The 17,801-nt window shown below is 44.7% G+C and overlaps 4 protein-coding genes across 4 annotated transcripts, besides 3 other annotated features; 2 read left to right on the forward strand and 2 right to left on the reverse strand.

Annotated features, from left to right (window-relative positions):
* Positions 1-262: 262 nt before the first annotated feature.
* Positions 263-952, forward strand: TSTA_022530 (uncharacterized protein; the record flags this gene model as incomplete). Its single annotated transcript, XM_002484388.1, has 2 exons — positions 263-293; positions 450-952. 2 exons carry the CDS (start codon positions 263-265, stop codon positions 950-952), a joined length of 534 nt encoding a protein of 177 aa, XP_002484433.1.
* Positions 953-1,710: 758 nt separating this feature from the next.
* TSTA_022540 (glucose/galactose transporter, putative) lies at positions 1,711-3,647 on the reverse strand (the record flags this gene model as incomplete). Its single annotated transcript, XM_002484389.1, has 3 exons — positions 1,711-2,197; positions 2,282-3,404; positions 3,488-3,647. 3 exons carry the CDS (start codon positions 3,645-3,647, stop codon positions 1,711-1,713), a joined length of 1,770 nt encoding a protein of 589 aa, XP_002484434.1.
* Positions 3,648-4,294: 647 nt separating this feature from the next.
* TSTA_022550 (uncharacterized protein) lies at positions 4,295-5,962 on the forward strand (the record flags this gene model as incomplete). Its single annotated transcript, XM_002484390.1, has 2 exons — positions 4,295-5,048; positions 5,070-5,962. 2 exons carry the CDS (start codon positions 4,295-4,297, stop codon positions 5,960-5,962), a joined length of 1,647 nt encoding a protein of 548 aa, XP_002484435.1.
* Positions 4,340-5,836: a mobile genetic element.
* Positions 5,963-6,625: 663 nt separating the features above from the next.
* Positions 6,626-7,165: a mobile genetic element.
* Positions 7,166-9,059: 1,894 nt separating this feature from the next.
* Positions 9,060-10,157: a mobile genetic element.
* A 2,302-nt stretch (positions 10,158-12,459) lies between these two features.
* On the reverse strand, positions 12,460-17,130 carry TSTA_022560 (wd40 protein, putative; the record flags this gene model as incomplete). Its single annotated transcript, XM_002484391.1, has 3 exons — positions 12,460-14,415; positions 14,463-16,099; positions 16,155-17,130. 3 exons carry the CDS (start codon positions 17,128-17,130, stop codon positions 12,460-12,462), a joined length of 4,569 nt encoding a protein of 1,522 aa, XP_002484436.1.
* Between the last annotated feature and the right edge of the window lie 671 nt (positions 17,131-17,801).

Below are 17,801 nucleotides of genomic sequence, written 5' to 3' on the forward strand. Positions count from 1 at the left end.
GTATTGAGTTCTGTGTCTGTCTTTCAAGTTTTTTTTTTTTTTAAAGCCGGGTCCTTTATAGACACCTTTGGCGGGGTGATTTGTGAGCTATCAGGAGGGGTAAATATTGGGCTGAAATCTAGGTGCCCAGATATATGCCTAAAGGTGCCTTTTAGACCTGTAAGATTGAACAGTCGATCTTTCTGCCTCGTTTGAAAGCCGGATTATCTGACAGAATAAACCGACTAATCCGACAGGAGGCTGAATCTGTTACCCAATCAGAATGCACAATACACGACTTCCAATGTATATAGGTAACTTGTAACCCCTTCCCCATTCTCTCTCCCACTCTCTTTCACCCTCGCTTCCACTATCTTTCCTTCGGACTCTCCCCATGGAAACCATGTGGCGCTTTCACCACGAGACCTGGGACGAGCCCTGATCCTCGGATGATTTTCCGGTGGGTGAAGACAAAAAACTTCACCATTTCATTTCGGAGCCGTGGTGGAAAAATACAAACAACGAGGTTGTGCAATTCCTGCATGACGAACTTCCGTTTCAATGGCCATGGGGATATACCATCTACCGCACCGTTTATACACCAGAATCTAACCAGCATTGGGATGCCCTTCTCGAAGCAATATCCAAGAGTATCTACAGAAGCTTAGATGAGGATGAGCCGTCCCGGATCTTCCAGGAGGGATACCGCCCCCTAGCTTTTGATGACTCCGCTCAGTTCAACGGCGCAACGCTAGACAAGATCCGTAACCATTTTAAGGAAGTCCGGGAGAGCGATAACGGACATCAGGGGGTTCGATTTCGGTGGTGTTTGGTTATTGATGAAGCTGCTTTACAATCCATCATCCGCCACCCTGGCTGGGTCACAGTGGTGGACCCAAACTACCAAGAAGACAGCAGTTGCAACACGGAATACTACCTCGGATATTTCCGCTTATATCTGAAATATCTCTAGAGCTTGACTCGTATTGGGCGCGCCCTCGGGCTGGATGATGTCTGTGGAAGGATGAAAGGACCTAATGACGTTCCCTGGTTTGATCCTGATATGTGTTAATATTGATAGAACACTACGTATAACTCTATCTATAGTTTGCGTTGCACTGTAGGATGGTTTAGGGTTACGGCTAAGAAAATTTTCGGGAGCTAAGATCAATGTAGCTAGCTCCGTTCATGCTTCGGGGTAAATGTGACAGTTGGATAGTGTCGGAACTAATTTACCATTTTACCAAAAAGAGGATCCCCTTAATGGGGCTGTCGGGACGTAAATATCAACCCTACACGTTTCGGCACCAGATATTAGTTAGTTCGACATGGCACGTGCGTGCCGCGTATATATCCAGCTAGCTATCTGTCGGATTGGAGGTTTATTCCAGGCCAATCCTGAAGAGGGTTATACGGGATGAAAAGAAGAAGTGACTAGCAAGATAGTATGTGTTTTTGTTCTCTGTCTCTCTATCCATCAAGTTTCAAAGCCGGGTCTTTTATAGACACTTTTGGCGGGGTGATTTGTGAGTCGTCAAGAGGGGTAAATTTTGGGCTGAAATCTAGGTGCGCAGATATATGCCCTAAGGTGCCTTTTTTAGACCTGTAAGATCTGTAATTATGATAATTTTATTCGGTTGTAACAAGACTATTGTACAGGAAAGCACAGGAACTCTTCCAGTCTGACTAATTTAGAGATATACAAAGATGAAAGGCGTGGCAATGGCATTGCTACTCCTCTTTAATATAATCATCCTGTACTGGATCAACCTGCCTTTTTGCTTGAGGCACAAAGTTCAAATACAATACAAATATAGCGCCAGCACTCCACAGCGCAATCATGACGCTATAGGACCAAGGTTGGCCATGACTCAAAGCAGCAGCATGTTGTGGAAAGGGGGACCACGCACCACCACCGACACTTGCAGCCAAGAGAGAAGCGGCTGTCTTCGCATGTTGCGCCATCCCGCGCACTGAAATTGCAAATACGAGTGGAAAGATCCCACCCAAAAAAAGATAGACCATTATCGCCATGACAACAGCAGTCAGGCCGGTTGTGTGCATGCAAAGAGTTCCAAAGACTATTATCCCAATATATAAGACAAATAGCGTCCATCGAGGCTTCAATAATCGCCACACAATAAACGCCGTTGAAAGACGTCCAACAGTTAATACTGTATATGCGATAGCTCCGAGATTGTTTGGATTGATACTTAAGCTTTGATAGGCGGGAGGTATCTTGTCAGTCAAAGCTATAGCAATAGTATTGGAATATGCTTTAATAAAAACTTGTTTAACTTACTTCGGGTCAGAAAATCTCACGTAGTCCTGGAGATTAACAGCATGTGCTTCTTGTCCCGCGAAGTATAAAAACATTGCCCAAACCCCCAATCCAAAGGTAATGTTACAGGTCTGCAAGCTCCAAATTTTAGCTTTGTTTTCAGGACGCTGAGCAGCCAACTGCCTTAAATCATCATTTGGGGCTTCAGGTAATGGCAGGTAATAGAAGATAACTGAGAGGAGCACAGAAATAAAAGCTATAACTAGATATGTCCACTGTGCATTAACTACTTTCGTAGCGTCCTTGGAATTCTTGAACAAACCGTTCTCAGCAAGTTGCATGCCACAAACATGACCAATACCCTCGAAGAACTGAGCAACACATAATCGTATCTCTGAATACTCTAGCGGTCCGCAAATAGCCATGGAAAGGTTCGCTGTCGTCTCCAGTAAGGCCAGTCCGGATCCTGCCACAACATTAGATACAATGAAAGTCGGCAGAGATCCTAAAACCGCCGATGGCCAGAAGAGAAGCGCCCCGCAAGCATATATATAAAGACCAGCAATAAGAGTACCTGCAAAGCCCAATTTTTTCAGAAATATTCGACCTAATAAGATACCTCCTACCATGTAGCCTCCGTAATATGCTGCATGGAGTCCCCGTAATTGCCATGCGTTCAATTGAACCAAAGATCCGAATCTGATATTAAGAACACTTATAAGGCCATATGAAAACCCCCACATAAAGAAAAGCGTGGTAAGTAGCACATTAGGAGGGAAGGATTCCTTCTTATTCAGTCTCAGCATCGATGCCGGCCTCATGTTAAGTATGTTAATGATTGGCGGTTCTTCTTCCTTCTGAAATGGATCGCCAGTGCCTCTCCTAGATGCCTGTTCAACTTGTGCTTCTGCTTCCACACGCAATGTGATGGCATCCATCATCTCACCAGCAACAGCTCCACTTCTGCTAGGCGCCTGTTGGGATTCTTCTAACGTCCCCTGCTCAATTTCAGACTTTCCCTGTGGGTTCCGGAGCAGAGATGGGCTGAATCGAGCAGCGAGAGGTCTTAGGCTTGGAACACAAGCGCAAATCAGAGTCATGTTAACTTCTGCTGTGGACCACATAAACGTAAATGGATATCTCCCTATATTAATAGATATCCTGTTAATATCATTGAACAAAGCCTAATGGAAGTCACTACTTAGGATAACGGACAAGTGTAATCACCATCGCCAACCATCCCTACACTGGCTGCGTGATGTAATCGGAGCTGGATTATGGCGCTATGCTCAAGGACAGCCATGCGAATGAGATCGACCACAATCACGAAAATAGCGACACCAAAAGTGATCACCAGTATCAACTTTTGTCGGAGAGGCAATGTCATCCGAGTTAAGAGTGGGATAGGAAGCAGTAAGATTGCAAGATCTGTGACGATGTTGTACGGGGATGAAGCTAGGAATGATGAAAAAATGCCCTCACAGTGTCCTTCCTGAGTTTCAAACCTGAACGCGGCAGAGAGTGGATGGCAGTGAAATATTTGATGCAGTATTAAGGCTATGCCCACTACAACAACCACAAAAAGTGTTATGTAATTCATGAAATGAAAGACTTTCTGACCATGAGTCAAGGAGAGAAAGAATGTTAGAATGGAGCTTTTAGCGGCCGTAGATGCCAAGTCCTACAAAACATGTAAGCTTATATACGCGATATGAGTGACAATTAGAACATCTGAAGCCATTGGCAACCCACATAAAAGACCGCAAATGTATATGTCGCCTTGTTGAGGGCGACTTCATTCTGTGGCTTGATATCATATGCATGAAGTCCCAAGCCCTTCCCAATTGCGAGGAAGATGCAAACTGCTAAACCTAAATCAAATAGCTGTTTAGAGGATGATTAGTAGTGCACTAATTCATTTTTCTCAGCGGCTATATTAACGTAGTTCACTAGTGAGTTGGCCACACTAGTGAGTTGGCCACTTTTACCCGAATACGCGTTCTATACTGATCCTTCACAACTCAACGCGTCAATATGCCACCAATTCGCAATAAAAATCAAAAAAATTCTGCTGAGCAAGAAGGACGAATCCTATTAGCTATTTCTGATTTAAAGAATGGCAGAATACGCTCTGTACGGAAAGCAGCAGAGATCTATAATATCTCACGGTCAACTCTTCAAAATAGAATCAACGGCATGCCATATCGAGCTGAAAAACGCGCCAATAACCATAAATTAACTCAATCTGAGGAGGATTCGCTTGTCAAATGGGTTCTTGATTTAGATCGACGTGGATTACCTCCCCGGCACTCTCTCGTACGAGAAATGGCTAATTATATGCTTTTACAACGTGGCAATCAACAAGTTGGTGAGAATTGGGTAACCAAGCTGACTAAACGCCGTCCAGAGATCGATTCGAAGTTCTCACGAAGATATAACTATGAACGCGCTAAATGCGAAGATCCGAAGATAATCCGGGAACATTTTGATCGCGTACGAGCTGCTATATTGGAGTATGGGATCTTACCAGAAGATATTTACAATTTTGATGAGACTGGCTTTGCTATGGGACTCTGCTCATCTGCAAAGGTTATTACTGGAAGCGATCGATATGCACGGCCAAAGCTTTTACAGCCTGGGAATCGAGAATGGGTGACTGCAATTGAGGCAACAAATTCAACTGGATGGGCTGTTCCTTCGTACATTATTTTCAAGGCAAAGAAAAACGTACGATTAGGCTGGTTTGATGATCTTCCAAGTGATTGGAGGATCAATATTAGCGAGAATGGTTGGACTACAGATCAAATAGGATTAGAATGGCTTACAACCCATTTTATTCCCTATATTAATGATCGTACAATGGGAAAATATCGAATGTTGATTCTTGATGGCCATGGAAGCCATTTGACTGCAGAATTTGATCGTATATGCACTGAGAATAATATTATTCCAATCTGCATGCCACCTCATTCTTCACATATATTACAGCCTCTTGATGTTGGCTGTTTTGCTGTTTTAAAACGGCATTATGGGCAGCTTGTTGAGCAACGAATGAGGCTTGGATTCAACCATATCGACAAAATGGACTTTTTAATGGCATTTCCACAGGCTCGTACGGTGGCATATAAAGCTCAAACTATTCGGAATAGCTTCACAGCCACTGGATTAGTGCCTTTTAATCCGGATCGAGTTATTCAACAACTTAATATTCAATTAAAAACACCAACACCCCCTCCGAGTCGATCAAGCAATACACAATCATCTTGCTTACAAACCCCTCAAAATATACGCCAATTTGTACGCCAGTCAACTACAATTACGAAACGTATAAATGAGCGTACAGGAAGCCCAAATCAAGTGATTGATCAAGCAATTATGCGGATGTCAAAGGCCTATGAAACGACTATGAATGATCTTGTACTCGTACAGAAAGAAAACCGTGATTTACGAGCTGCGCATGGCAAAGAGAAACAAAAACGCCAAAAATCTAAGAAACAGATATCTATTGAGCATGGGATTACTGGCGAAGAAGCTCAAGCGCTCGTACAAGATCAGGTTGAGGCATCTCAAGCTGTTACTACTGCTCCGGGTGAGCCGGAGCTCCCAGCTTCTCAAGCAGTCGTACGCCGCCAATTTCGCTGCAGTGGTTGTGGTGTTGAAGGACATAAAATTAATCGATGTCCTAATCGTACTAGTAGTTAGATTTTTGTATATATTTTTGTATGTGGCTTTGAAAATTGGGATTTGAAATCAATATAGAGTTATTTTCGGGTAAAAGTGGCCAACTCACTAGTGTGGCCAACTCACTAGTGAACTACGTTACCCATGCCAGAAGCATTAGATAATCAGCGAATCTCAGCTTCTTCACCACAAAAAGACATGAACACAGATAAAGGCCCATGAAGACACTGCCTAAAAAGAAGAAAATTATTGACACGGGCAGAATGATCTTTTGGCGACTGTCCAGTTTTATCTTCGACATGGTTTGCATTAGCGTGATTTGTGGTAGGATTGATCAATAATGAAAATATAAAAGGATAAATAAAGGGTTCATCGTGATGGCAAACCAAATATCAAGTAAGCATGTCACAATGACGATATTAATTAGTTACTTGTCCCGTTGCTCCCTACACCCTTGACTGGCTGATGGTCCGCCACGGCTCACGGGCCAAAATATACGATATCTCGTGTAAAATGTTTTCTAGTCTGCCAACGCCATACAATTTATATATAAAAACTGGACACATTGGAAATACATATATAGATCACCTATCACCCGTAGAGTCAAAGAAAAAAACCAAGTTTTGAGGCTCTGTTGGAGCCTCGTCTTCCTCCGGATCAATACGCCTCTCATGAATCCTCATATCGATCGAAAGGCCAAATCCCTCGATCTTTCCACCGATACCAAATAATACATGGTGTGAAGGTCTGTATACGAATATCGCGTAATTCCTCAAAAAAGTCATTTTTATCGAAATCAAAGCCACCAAGACGAGCAACCTTATTCACTACTCTTCCATGAACGTGATTATGTTGCTGAAAGAGGATACCATCAAGCGATTGTAAAAGATGTGTTGAATGTGGAGGAAAAGTGAATAATTGAATGTGCTCTTGTTCACAGTATTCAACGAATTCGATAGTGAGATGGGTTATATGATTATCCATGAGAAGTAACCGCCAGCTTGAATCTCCAGGATGCATATAATTGTTAAAATGTTGAAGCCATTCGAATGTAATCTCATCAGTGATAAACCCATTCTTAGCTGGTGCAACAAGCTATTCTTCGTCCTTGATATGTTGATACCATTCCTCCATATGCTTTTCACCTTTTGGAATCAATAAAGGTGGTATAACCTTTCCTTCGGCGTTAATACACTCAACGACGGTAATAGATTCTCGAGATGACAGGCTAGAAACTCTATACCCTATCGTCAATTGTATTAGCTACAACTAGTCCGGTGTGTGATAGCAGGACTACTGTGTAGCTTCGTTGCATCACTAATCTCCTATTCTGGCCCATTCGTAAGCCCGTGATGTGGCATGTCTATCGTCCTAAGATACTCTTGACTCAGGCTGTTCAGAATATGCCTTGTCCTGTATCGATAGCTGCTATCCCTGATAACTCAACCTAGAAGGATTGACTATATCATGATTGCGAAGTTGCGAGCACACTATTCAGAAGCGGAGTTTGCAGGAGACTTATTGTCATCGACCATCATTGGAAATGTGACCGTCTTCTTGGGGGCAAGGATTGAATTGTCTTGAGAATTTCATTTGTATGGGGCTGTATCACTACTATGCACGGTCATATCTCTGAAGGGAGAATCAAAAGCTCATTCACTGACAATCCTGCATCTCCATCGCTTCTAAGCACACGGACTCTCCTTTCAGGCTGAACAGGACAGCAGGCTCTCGGTCCTTTTCCTGGCACAACGATGGGTCCGCAATCTTCTTCAAGTACTAGCAAGGACGATCTACTGTATCGGCATGTCATGCTTGGAATTAGAAGCAGAAATTAGAGACATAGGCAAAAAATGCGCTGGCCAGCCAGGAGAAATTGAATTGGTTGTATGATAGATGACTTAACGTTTCTGTCTATATACCTAATGAGCTACTATAATAATCTAGTTCATTGCAATGATGTTAAGGGCGGATGTATTAAATTTCGGCAATGGTGTCGACTTATTCATGAACCCCACCTGGCTATGCTCGTAGTCAAGAATCCCATTTCCAATGCCAAATGTAAAATCAGGCAGGGTTATATTGCATAGATAGTAATACATATTATTAAGAGCAGACCATGTAGAATCAATGCCTATAAAGTACCAGTCTAGAAGCTTTTGCGGCTAAACAATGGACTGCTCTACTGTCGAAACTGTTACAGACCAGGTGCTGATAGGAGGATTCTTTTGACTGCCAGCGGATATTATTGTAATATTAACTGTAACAGTACTTGTAGGGATAGCGTATTTCCGAAGCATTCAATATGGGAGGAGATAAAAAAGGGGGTAAAAGGAAGTGAGTTAGAGGTGGCAGCTGTAGTTAGCCTAGCTTGGTTAGCTCGGCTTTGTTTACCTACACATAGGTAGCTGAGCTCCTTTGGAGACTAGAGAGACACAACTGAATACAACAACCTCAAACCTACACTTTACCTGTGTGCACACCCCTGTGATACCAACAGTACTGAAACAGTACATCATGATATCTGTGACAAGCCACCCCCAAGTAGGGGTACAACATGAGATCTCCTGCCAACGACTCCTGTATGCATAAGAAGGAGGTTTTCTGTAATGAGAGTAGTTTTCCTCGTTCAAGCTTCAGTCTCTGTATGTTAGCAACAGTACCTTTTTCAATGAAGATTGAACACACGAATAGCCTTCTGCCATATTGATGATTCCTCCTGCCTAACCATCGGATTAACCTCCTATTACATTAACACTCCATGTAGGTGTAATGACCGGGTTGAACGATAGTTCGAGTACGAGGGTATGGGATACGGAACACTTGAAGAAGCGAATATTAAGGAATCCACACACAAGAGATACGAACTAAGATAGAGCAACAATAGCAGATGGTACGAGTGAGGTTGTACGAGAATAATCGCTTGACCTTCGAGGATTCCCTGCGAAGATCTACGCTCTATATACACAAGCGCTCATGCACCGGTCAGGCGCCGAGAGGGGTATCCTGACTTGCCAAGGCCTTAGGCATTCACCCGTATTTCTGCCTTAGATCGCTGCCATCAATCTTCCGCGCATTCAGATTGGCTCCTTGGATCTCGCGATGGAGTCAGCCCTTACGGCTTATAAAGAATGACTGTTATCGACCTTTAGAAGTGGTTAGGGAAGTATCGTTGATGTAGGCACGCATTAAAGAGATTAACGAGATAGGCCTCAATAGTAGGAAGCATTCTTTGGAGGACTAGATTAAGAATCCTATCTGGCCCTAGTGCTTTATTAGGATTCATATTATTTACTGCAGTGCGGACTTCGTCTAATTTGATTGGTGGCATTGTATACAGTTTGGGATATCTATATTATAGCCTAATATCTAATAAATCTGCTTCTGGGGGCTCCAGATAAAGGACCTCTTGGAATAGAGCTGCTTTCTCCTTTGGGGCTGTGTAATTCATATTATTATAGTGTAGCGTTGGAGTAAACGTGGCACGTGGCTTGCCCCAAGTGCGGACCCAATGGGCAATCCTCTAAAAGCTATCTACTGACTCTGTTGCCTACTCAATTTCTTAGCGATGTAGATCTTGTGCGAGCTTATTGGTGCGCCGTTTCATCTCTTTCCTAGCCTCTGCATAGTCCTGCCATGCCTAATCTGTATTTATATAATGTGCGTGTCGTCGACACCTAGATACGTGGTGTTTAAGCTTCACCATCTCTAGGGTGTAGCCCGCTCGTGAGTAGATAGTAATTTGCTTTATAGATGTCACTTGCTCGGCTGCCTAATTAATTGCCTCAACTAGATAGTGGATTGCCTCCTTGATCGCCTCGTTGTCATTGAGCTCCCTTAGGTGCTAATTATATATATCTATCAGTTTAAGAAAGAGATCCTAATCTGTTGTATTCTACTGCTTACGAACCATTGGAGGAACACGTACAGCAGTGAGGTTAAATTAAGTGAGGATTAGGATGTGATCTGCTCTATACCACCACTCTGACTTGGTGTCGCAGCTTACTACCCGGTTAGCTAGATCATGCGACGCCCACACTAGATTGATTGTAGATTTGGTGTTAACCCTCTCGTACGTGATCGTGCCTAGTGGTAGGAGCTGCTCAAGCTCATGCTCATCCATAAGATTAATCAGTTTGGTGGCCTCCTCGTCAACATGTTGATATCGCGTGCCCGCCCATAGCGGGTGATGTCAGTTAAAGTCTCCTAATACAATATGTTACACTCTAGGTGCCATGGCAGTTTGCAGGGTACTAATTATAGATTCCTTGTTGCTATTGACTCCTAGATTGTATATATTGTGAATATGGATGGTTCCCTAGGCGGCTATATGAAGTGTTAACGTGCTCTGATCTCTATTGTGGCATTGAGCCTCCTATGTGGCTGGATCTAACCCTCTATTGATATAGAAACAGATACATAGGCATTTCTCATATTCCTCCTAGGGTGTTGGCTGCAGTAGGATATAGAAGCTGCCCTTGAGCACTAGTAAGTAGGTTGTTAGTGGGTCAGTATGTTTGTTGATGTAGGGTTCCTGGATAGCCAGGATATCATAATTTTGCACCTCACTCTCACCAAAGAGATGTATCTGGACCTGGTCCCGCGATTTCCAGCAGTTAGCCTGCAGAATTTGTAGTCAATTGGCATAACGATACATTACTAATTATTAGCCCAGGTGCTGTCTTCAAGGTTCGTGGTCATTAGTATATCAGTCTCCTGAGCTAGCTCAATTGGCTTCTCAGGGGCTTTGTGGATTGATGGCTGGCTAAGCTCATCCTCAGATGAGTCATTGTCTTGGATTGTATGCACACTCTTACTTTAGCGAACAGTTCTAACCACTTCCACATGTGAGGCATCCAATGGAGCAATATCTGATTGTAGAACCAGGGTTCCTAGTGGAGGCTTTGTATCCCGACGTGCACATGTGTTGTATATATATTTGATTCGCTTGGGTGATATTGTAGTCGGTCGCCCAGAAGCTCTCATGGCGGCGTTGTGCGAATAACACGACATGCAAGACCAGCAGAGACGGCAAATTTCAACGAAATGGATCCATAAATAACTAACCCCGCCAAAGTCCTTACTCAACGCGGTAGCCCAGACGAGTGCAACTGAGTTATTTGACCAATGGCTTTATTCTTGCTAAATCTAGATTGAAATTGGTGCAAAGTAGCATCGTGTCGATAAGCACTCAAATGGGGATAGGTGTTACGGGCTAGTCCCGTCTAATGCTCATTATAAGGGCATATTCGAATAGAAAACATAACAGGAGAAAAGGAAAGAGAAAGGAGACAGCAGGTTCTTCATACGCATACAATTTTATATGGGCAAGGGGAATTAGTGGCTTCCAACATGCTTCTTCCGGGAATCCGGGGTTGCCTGATATCGTATGACTCCGGATAGGCGATGTTGCGCAAGCATGCGGGATCTGGGAATAGCTTCATATTCGGGTTTGCCGGGATCCGGCAGATAGCGCTGTTGTCAATATTCGTGAGGGCTCCGCCCGAACATACTCATGATGTGACGGCTCGGCGTGAGGTTATTCAGAAGTAGGGAAGTTGTTGTAGTCATGGACGTGAAGGGTTGGGTTGGATATCTGATACGCTAATCCTATTCTGGACGACCTTACTAATCGGTGAATCCCCGGAAAAACACAATTGCCGATCCCAGGTTTGGCACAATATCGACAGCCCTACTTTTGGATTCAGGATTGCTATTTTGCCCCAATATTGTGTATATAAAGAGGATCAAGATGCGTAGCTAGCTGTGTTTTTAGAGAGTGTGCAAATCAGAGTCAATTTATTCCTCACCCAGATTGTACGCTCCTATCAGAGCCTAACCCCGTTCGGACTAGTACCAAAAGATTCCAATAAGTTGTGGAATAGCTTCATGTTCCTACCCTTTTCTTTTCCTTTCCTCATGCTTAGTTTTCTGGTTTTCTAGCTTCCAATACATTATTGTTTGAGCCCTTACACATGAGGTCAGCTCATAACATAGGAAGCTTTATAGGATTGGGAAGATGGAGAGAGAGGATAGAAGGGAGAGCTGTGACGGCTCTGGCAACCTTACTATATGAGAGAGTAGTAGAGAGGATCCACCATCCTCAATATTCTGGTCTTTTTGGCGCAACGGCTTAGTGAGCGAATACTCCCGTGAGCGAGGTCATGACAAGAGCACTCTAGTTCAAGGGCCTAGAGCCCGCTAGGAGTGCCCATGTGCTTGAAACTAGGAGAGATCCTTGCAGGGGCAAGACCCTGTAGGCAGGCCCAAAGGCCCCTGGCATATAGGCTAGATAGGGGCGAGACAAGAGCAACAATCTACATACGCCCGGCTCTGTTAGGGGCAGCCCCCCAGAAGCCTCAGGGCCTTTAGGGGCCTGCCAAGGCTACAAAAGTACCTTGCTATAGTTATCGAGCGAGGTGCTGATATTGCTTGGTAAATCCGATTACTTGAGATTTTGAAAAGAGATCTGAAATTATAAAAGAGCTGAAAACCTAATTCAAAACAATACAAAGATTCTAGATAGAAAATGCAATCATACAAACTCTGCCGTTCTTACATCCAAGTGCTACAGTAGCATCTTTGACTGCTAAAGAGATGGGCTGATAGTCAGGAGGGAGCCACAACTCTCTTCGACCCTTAATAGCGACCCACCGATCTTCCTGCAGGGATACATTGGTTTCAGTTTTGGAGGAAATTGATGAGAACCTTTCATGCCGGGATTGGATATTGAAAGATCCCAGATCGGTAATGAGATGAGGAAGCTTCTCAGAAAATTCAACATTGGTAACAACTCCGTCAGTACTTATGGTATGCTTAAGGGCGCCGATGGCAAGATCCCAGAGCTTAATAGTCTTATCATCAGAGCTGGACGCCAGCAGTCGGCCATCTGGTGAGAAGGTGACTGACCGAACCCAATCTAAATGGCCCTTTAGGGTGTGCCTTGAGGTGCCAGTAGTAAGATCCCAGAGCCTGATAGTTTTATCATTAGATCCAGATGCTAGGAGCCAACCATCTGGTGAGAACGCAACTGACTGAACAGGACGTGAATGACCCTTCAGAGTATGCTTGAGGGTGCCAATAGCAGGATCCCAGAACTTGATAGTTTGATCATTAGAGCCAGACGCCAGCAGCTGGCCATCTGGTGAGAAGGCAACTGACTGAACTGAATGTAAATGGCCTGTTAGGATGTGGATAGGGGCACCAGTTGTAGGATCCCAGAGCCCGATAGTTTTATCACTAGAGCCGGACGCCAGCAGCTTGCCATCTGGTGAGAAGGCAACTGACTGTACCAAGCGCGAGTGGCCCTCCTCTAGGGCGTGCGAGAGGGCCTCAGCAGCGGGATCCCAGAGCTTTATAGTTTGATCATCAGAGCCAGACGCCAGCAGCCAGCCATCTGGTGAGAATGCAACTGACTGAACCGAATGTGAATGACCCACCAGGGTGTACTTAAGTGTCCCAGTCGCAGGATCCCAGAGCTTGATAGTTTGATCCTCAGAGCCAGATGCTAGCACCTGGCCATCTGCTGAGAAGGTAATTGACTGAACTGAAGCTGAATGGCCTACTAGTGTGTATATGAGGGCACCAGTAGCAGGATCCCAGAGCTTGATAGTTTTATCATTGAAGCCAGATGCTAGCAGCTGGCTATCTGGTGAGAAGGTGACTGACTGAACTGTAGATAAATGGCCTACTAGAGTGTGCTTGAGGGAGCCAATAGCAGGATCCCAGAGCTTGATAGTTTTATCCCATGAGCCGGACGCTAACAGCTGGCCATCTGGTGAGAAGGCAACTGACTGAATGTAATCCGTATGACCCTCTGAGTGGGGATCGAAATCTGAAAAGGGGTCAGAGCGGCGCTCCAAAGTGCGCTTGAGGGTTCCAGTAGCAGGATCCCAGAGCTTAATTGTTTGATCAAGAGAGCTGAACGCCAACAGCCGGCCATCTGGTGAGAAGGCAACTAGCTGAACATAATGTGAACCACCCTTTGATTGGCCCTCCAGAGTGTGCTTGAGGGCGCCAGTAGCAGGATCCCAGAATTTGATGGTTTGGTCACCAGAGCCAGATACTAGTAGCTGGCCATTTGGTGAGAAGGTAATTGCCTGAACCGAAGCTGAATGGCCCTCTAGGGTGTACTTGAGGGTGCCAGTAACAGGATCCCAGAGCTTGATAGTTTTATCCCATGAGCCGGACGCTAACAGCTGGCCATCTGGTGAGAAGGCAACTGACTGAATGAAATTTGAATGGCCCTCCAGGGTTTGTAATTCTGGGTTCCAATTTTCCTCCACACGTGGGCCTCTATGTATCCAATGAGGAAGCTCTTTTTTAAGATTCTTCCTGATTACTGCCATTTTTGGCGCGAATATTAAGCCAGAAGCATAGAGCTGAAGAGGCGTAATATCTGCTATCTGAGTATTTTTCAGGATGAACCGCTTCGCATCGTGGAGAAACTGAGACATCTGAGATTTCTTATTATCCTATAATGCTTAGTAATAGCAACCACCTAAATTTATTAAAGACTTACTTGTTGTACTGATGACTGTAAATCACGAATGTCTTCCACAACTTCTGATATGTTACCTATTATGCTCATTACCTCCACCCAATGAAGGAAGTGTTCTTTAAGGAATGCCAAGATATTATCGATCTGGCTCATGGGATCTCTGCTTCGTACTAGATGATGGGTCCAGTAGCGACATGAATATTGCAGTTCTGGTGGCAAAGAAAGATTTATCGTTCGGGTGTCGATACTCCTTCGCTCTGTTCCGTAACTTTGGAAGTTGCACATATTCTTCTTCAGCTGATCACGCATGACAGAAAGGCAGTAGGCTGTCAATTTCTGGTTCATTACTCCCTCCTCAACCCAGAATGGAGTTTTCTCTCGAGTGTTGGGGTCAAGAAGAAAGTCTCGGAATGATAGATGAAACACCCTTACTGGGAGCGTCTCATTGTTTGGTATATTCAAGACTGAGTGCAGTGAGTTCAGCCTGGCATTAATCGTAATCGCGGAGATCCCCATGAGCTTCGAGAGGGATGTGACTGACAATGGGCTTTCAAGAAGAATAATTGCGCCGACAACTTCTCGAACCTCCTGGATCAATTGCATTTGTCTTGTCCCACTGTATTTGGAAGCCAGGCGGTCCAGCACTGGAAGATATGTTCCATCTAGCTTTGACTCTTGATTCTGATATTTGAGTATCTCAGTAAGACATTGTTCAGGGTCTAGGTTGTAATCCTGAAATAGACGACAAATGGTGGCAGCAAAGATAAACAACGGGACGGACATTGTAACAAGGGTTTGAACAATCACATTGCCAGGCCAGTCTGAAGAGAGGGATCGCTCGTGCCTTATTGCAACAAGTTTGTCCTCCAAGAACAAGGAGATATCGCGTTCCATTATAGGCATGGATACCTCATGGAGGATTAGATCGTCATGACCTACTGTCCTGAAGCCTAATCTGATAGGCAACTCGGGTCGACTGGTAATAAAAAATCGCAAGCATGGAGAGTTTGACTCCTGAACACGTGGCAAGAGCTGGAGAATGACTTGAATATCATTGTCCCGGTCGCATTCATCAAGTGCATCAACCACAATCACTAGATATGAGCCCCGAAGTGTGTTTTGATTCAAGCTGTGGAGTGGTTTGTAGATAAGCTCATTAAATTGCTCTTTGAGTGGCTTAGCTGAAATTCTTGGATTATCCCGAATCACCCGTAAGATAGCAGTGCGTAGTTCCGGAATCCTGGTAAGTAGCTGCTGGATGATAGTGGGGAAGAACCGAGCTGCATTGCCACGATCCCCTTCACCACTCTTAAAGAAGAAGCTCGCCCCTAGCAACCCCTGCTTCTGAAAGGATTTTGCGACGGTTCGTGATATTGTAGACTTGCCAGTTCCAGCCAAACCATTGAGCCAGAACATGCATTTTCCTTCCAGTGAGACAGCCCACTTTTGAATATCGTCAAGAAGCTCTGTTCGGGTCCCTGGGAGGCATTCTGCTTCATGTTGGTCCATATATGTTCCGAATTCAGCTCCTGCAGCAATTGGTAACCCCTTCAGGTCAATACTCTGGGCAAGACCATCGACTTCTCGGGCGGCTCCGCTTGTAATTGAATGAAGATTATGAACTTCCTTGGAGACATCGTCCAGCTGGCTTTTGATCCCTGCCAACTAACAAGTAAGCATGACGATTAAGTATTAAAGGTAGCTAGAACTAACCATTCAAAACTTCACTGGCTTTTCGCTCAGCATTTACTCGCTGAGGAATGATTTGATACAAGAGGTCTCTTGCATATGCAGCTGCCACCATCGCAGCCCAACCTTGCCATTCCTTGCTTTTGTGCGAGTCGGCATAGTCACACACACCACGGATGACCAAGCAAGGGAAATGGTTCATCAATCCTGCCGCTTCCATTTCAAAGCATAGAGCATCCTGCTCCACTGCTAGCTTGTCGCGGAAGGTTGCATCCTTGATCACCCTGTTCCCAGATGCTATCAAGCCATAGTGAATAGCAGGGTCATCTTCCTCGTCGGTTCGCTTTTGTCGCTGGATCAACTTTGAAATGTCACAGAAGTCTTCGCAGCTTGCCTTGGAGTTTGAATGAGCGAAGTGGCTTTCGAAAAGCTTATCATTCTCAAAGGGAGGTTGTGCGTATTTTCGATTCAGTCGTTTATTGTCTTCAAGCACGGCTTGAATGCTCTCCTTTAACTGGTGGCCCTCCTCCTCATATTGCGCTTGGAGCCCAGCGACGGCTGTGCGCAGAATCGGTGGCGGTTGGTTCAAGAACCCTGTCTGATGGAACGCTCGCCCCTGTAACTCTTTACCAAGGTCGTATTGAAGCAGACCGCCCCGCCCATTTCGAGATGAGCTCACGATAATATCGCCAAGACGGATGTCATGTTTTGTGGGTATCCCCCCACCGATCCCAACCATCAGCCCGAATCGAATATTTGGAAAGCTGTGGAGCATGTCCCTAGCCACCCCAGCGGCTGATGATGTCCCGTATTCTCCATCTGGCAAAATGGCAATAACAACCTGATGACCCCCGATTTCTCCCAGCGTGTAGTGATTGTTATCATTTGGCGAAAGCGTCTCCGGGCGACCATGTTTCTTCTCAAGGAAAGCTCGGGCAGCGACGTATTCTGTCTTCAAGGCACATATCCAACCAACAATGTATCGATCTGGATCTGACATTGCGGGGCAGAAGGCGACGGAGGGCGCCTAGAAGGTAAATTTTACTCCAGTTGTTTATATAGATCTGACTTCGGAAGCGATTCAAGGTTCTACACGCAAATGAGATGGTGACGTAAAAAGATAATGAAGGCGCTTTGCCTGGACGATGCTGGAAAGAGGGGTAAGAGGTAAGGCTGCTAGGCACATGCATATTATTGGCTTACTGCATTTATGCAAGCCTCTAGTTATAGTCGATGGAAGCTCATTGCTGCAACATTCAGCGAGCAATAAAGCAATGGCGAACCGAGCGATCCAAACACACTTGAAAGATATAATTTGTCTGCATTCTCATAAGGCCCAGTCTACACATGGTTTAGCGACCGATTTTGAGGCCGTTGTAGGTGCAGTCTGGACTGATTGCGGAAAGGATCTGGAAACCTTGGAGAAGGTAATAAGACAACTCTACACGAAGTGAGGTTGAGAATCAGTCCTGCAAACATCGTGACCATGCTATATCGATTTTGTTTCTCCGTCAAGTGTAGGAGGGAAATGTATCAAAATAGATATGAGTGATATATACAGCTGCTAACCCAGAGCCTTACATTTGCCCGTATGAGGAATACTCAGCGTATTCATATCATCTATGCATCAAGATCCCACAAGCAGCTTTTTCACTTTGGAATCGACTCATG

The sequence above is a fragment of the Talaromyces stipitatus genome, genomic scaffold (assembly GCF_000003125.1).
Source record: "Talaromyces stipitatus ATCC 10500 scf_1105507295549 genomic scaffold, whole genome shotgun sequence".
Lineage (NCBI taxonomy): Eukaryota > Fungi > Ascomycota > Eurotiomycetes > Eurotiales > Trichocomaceae > Talaromyces > Talaromyces stipitatus.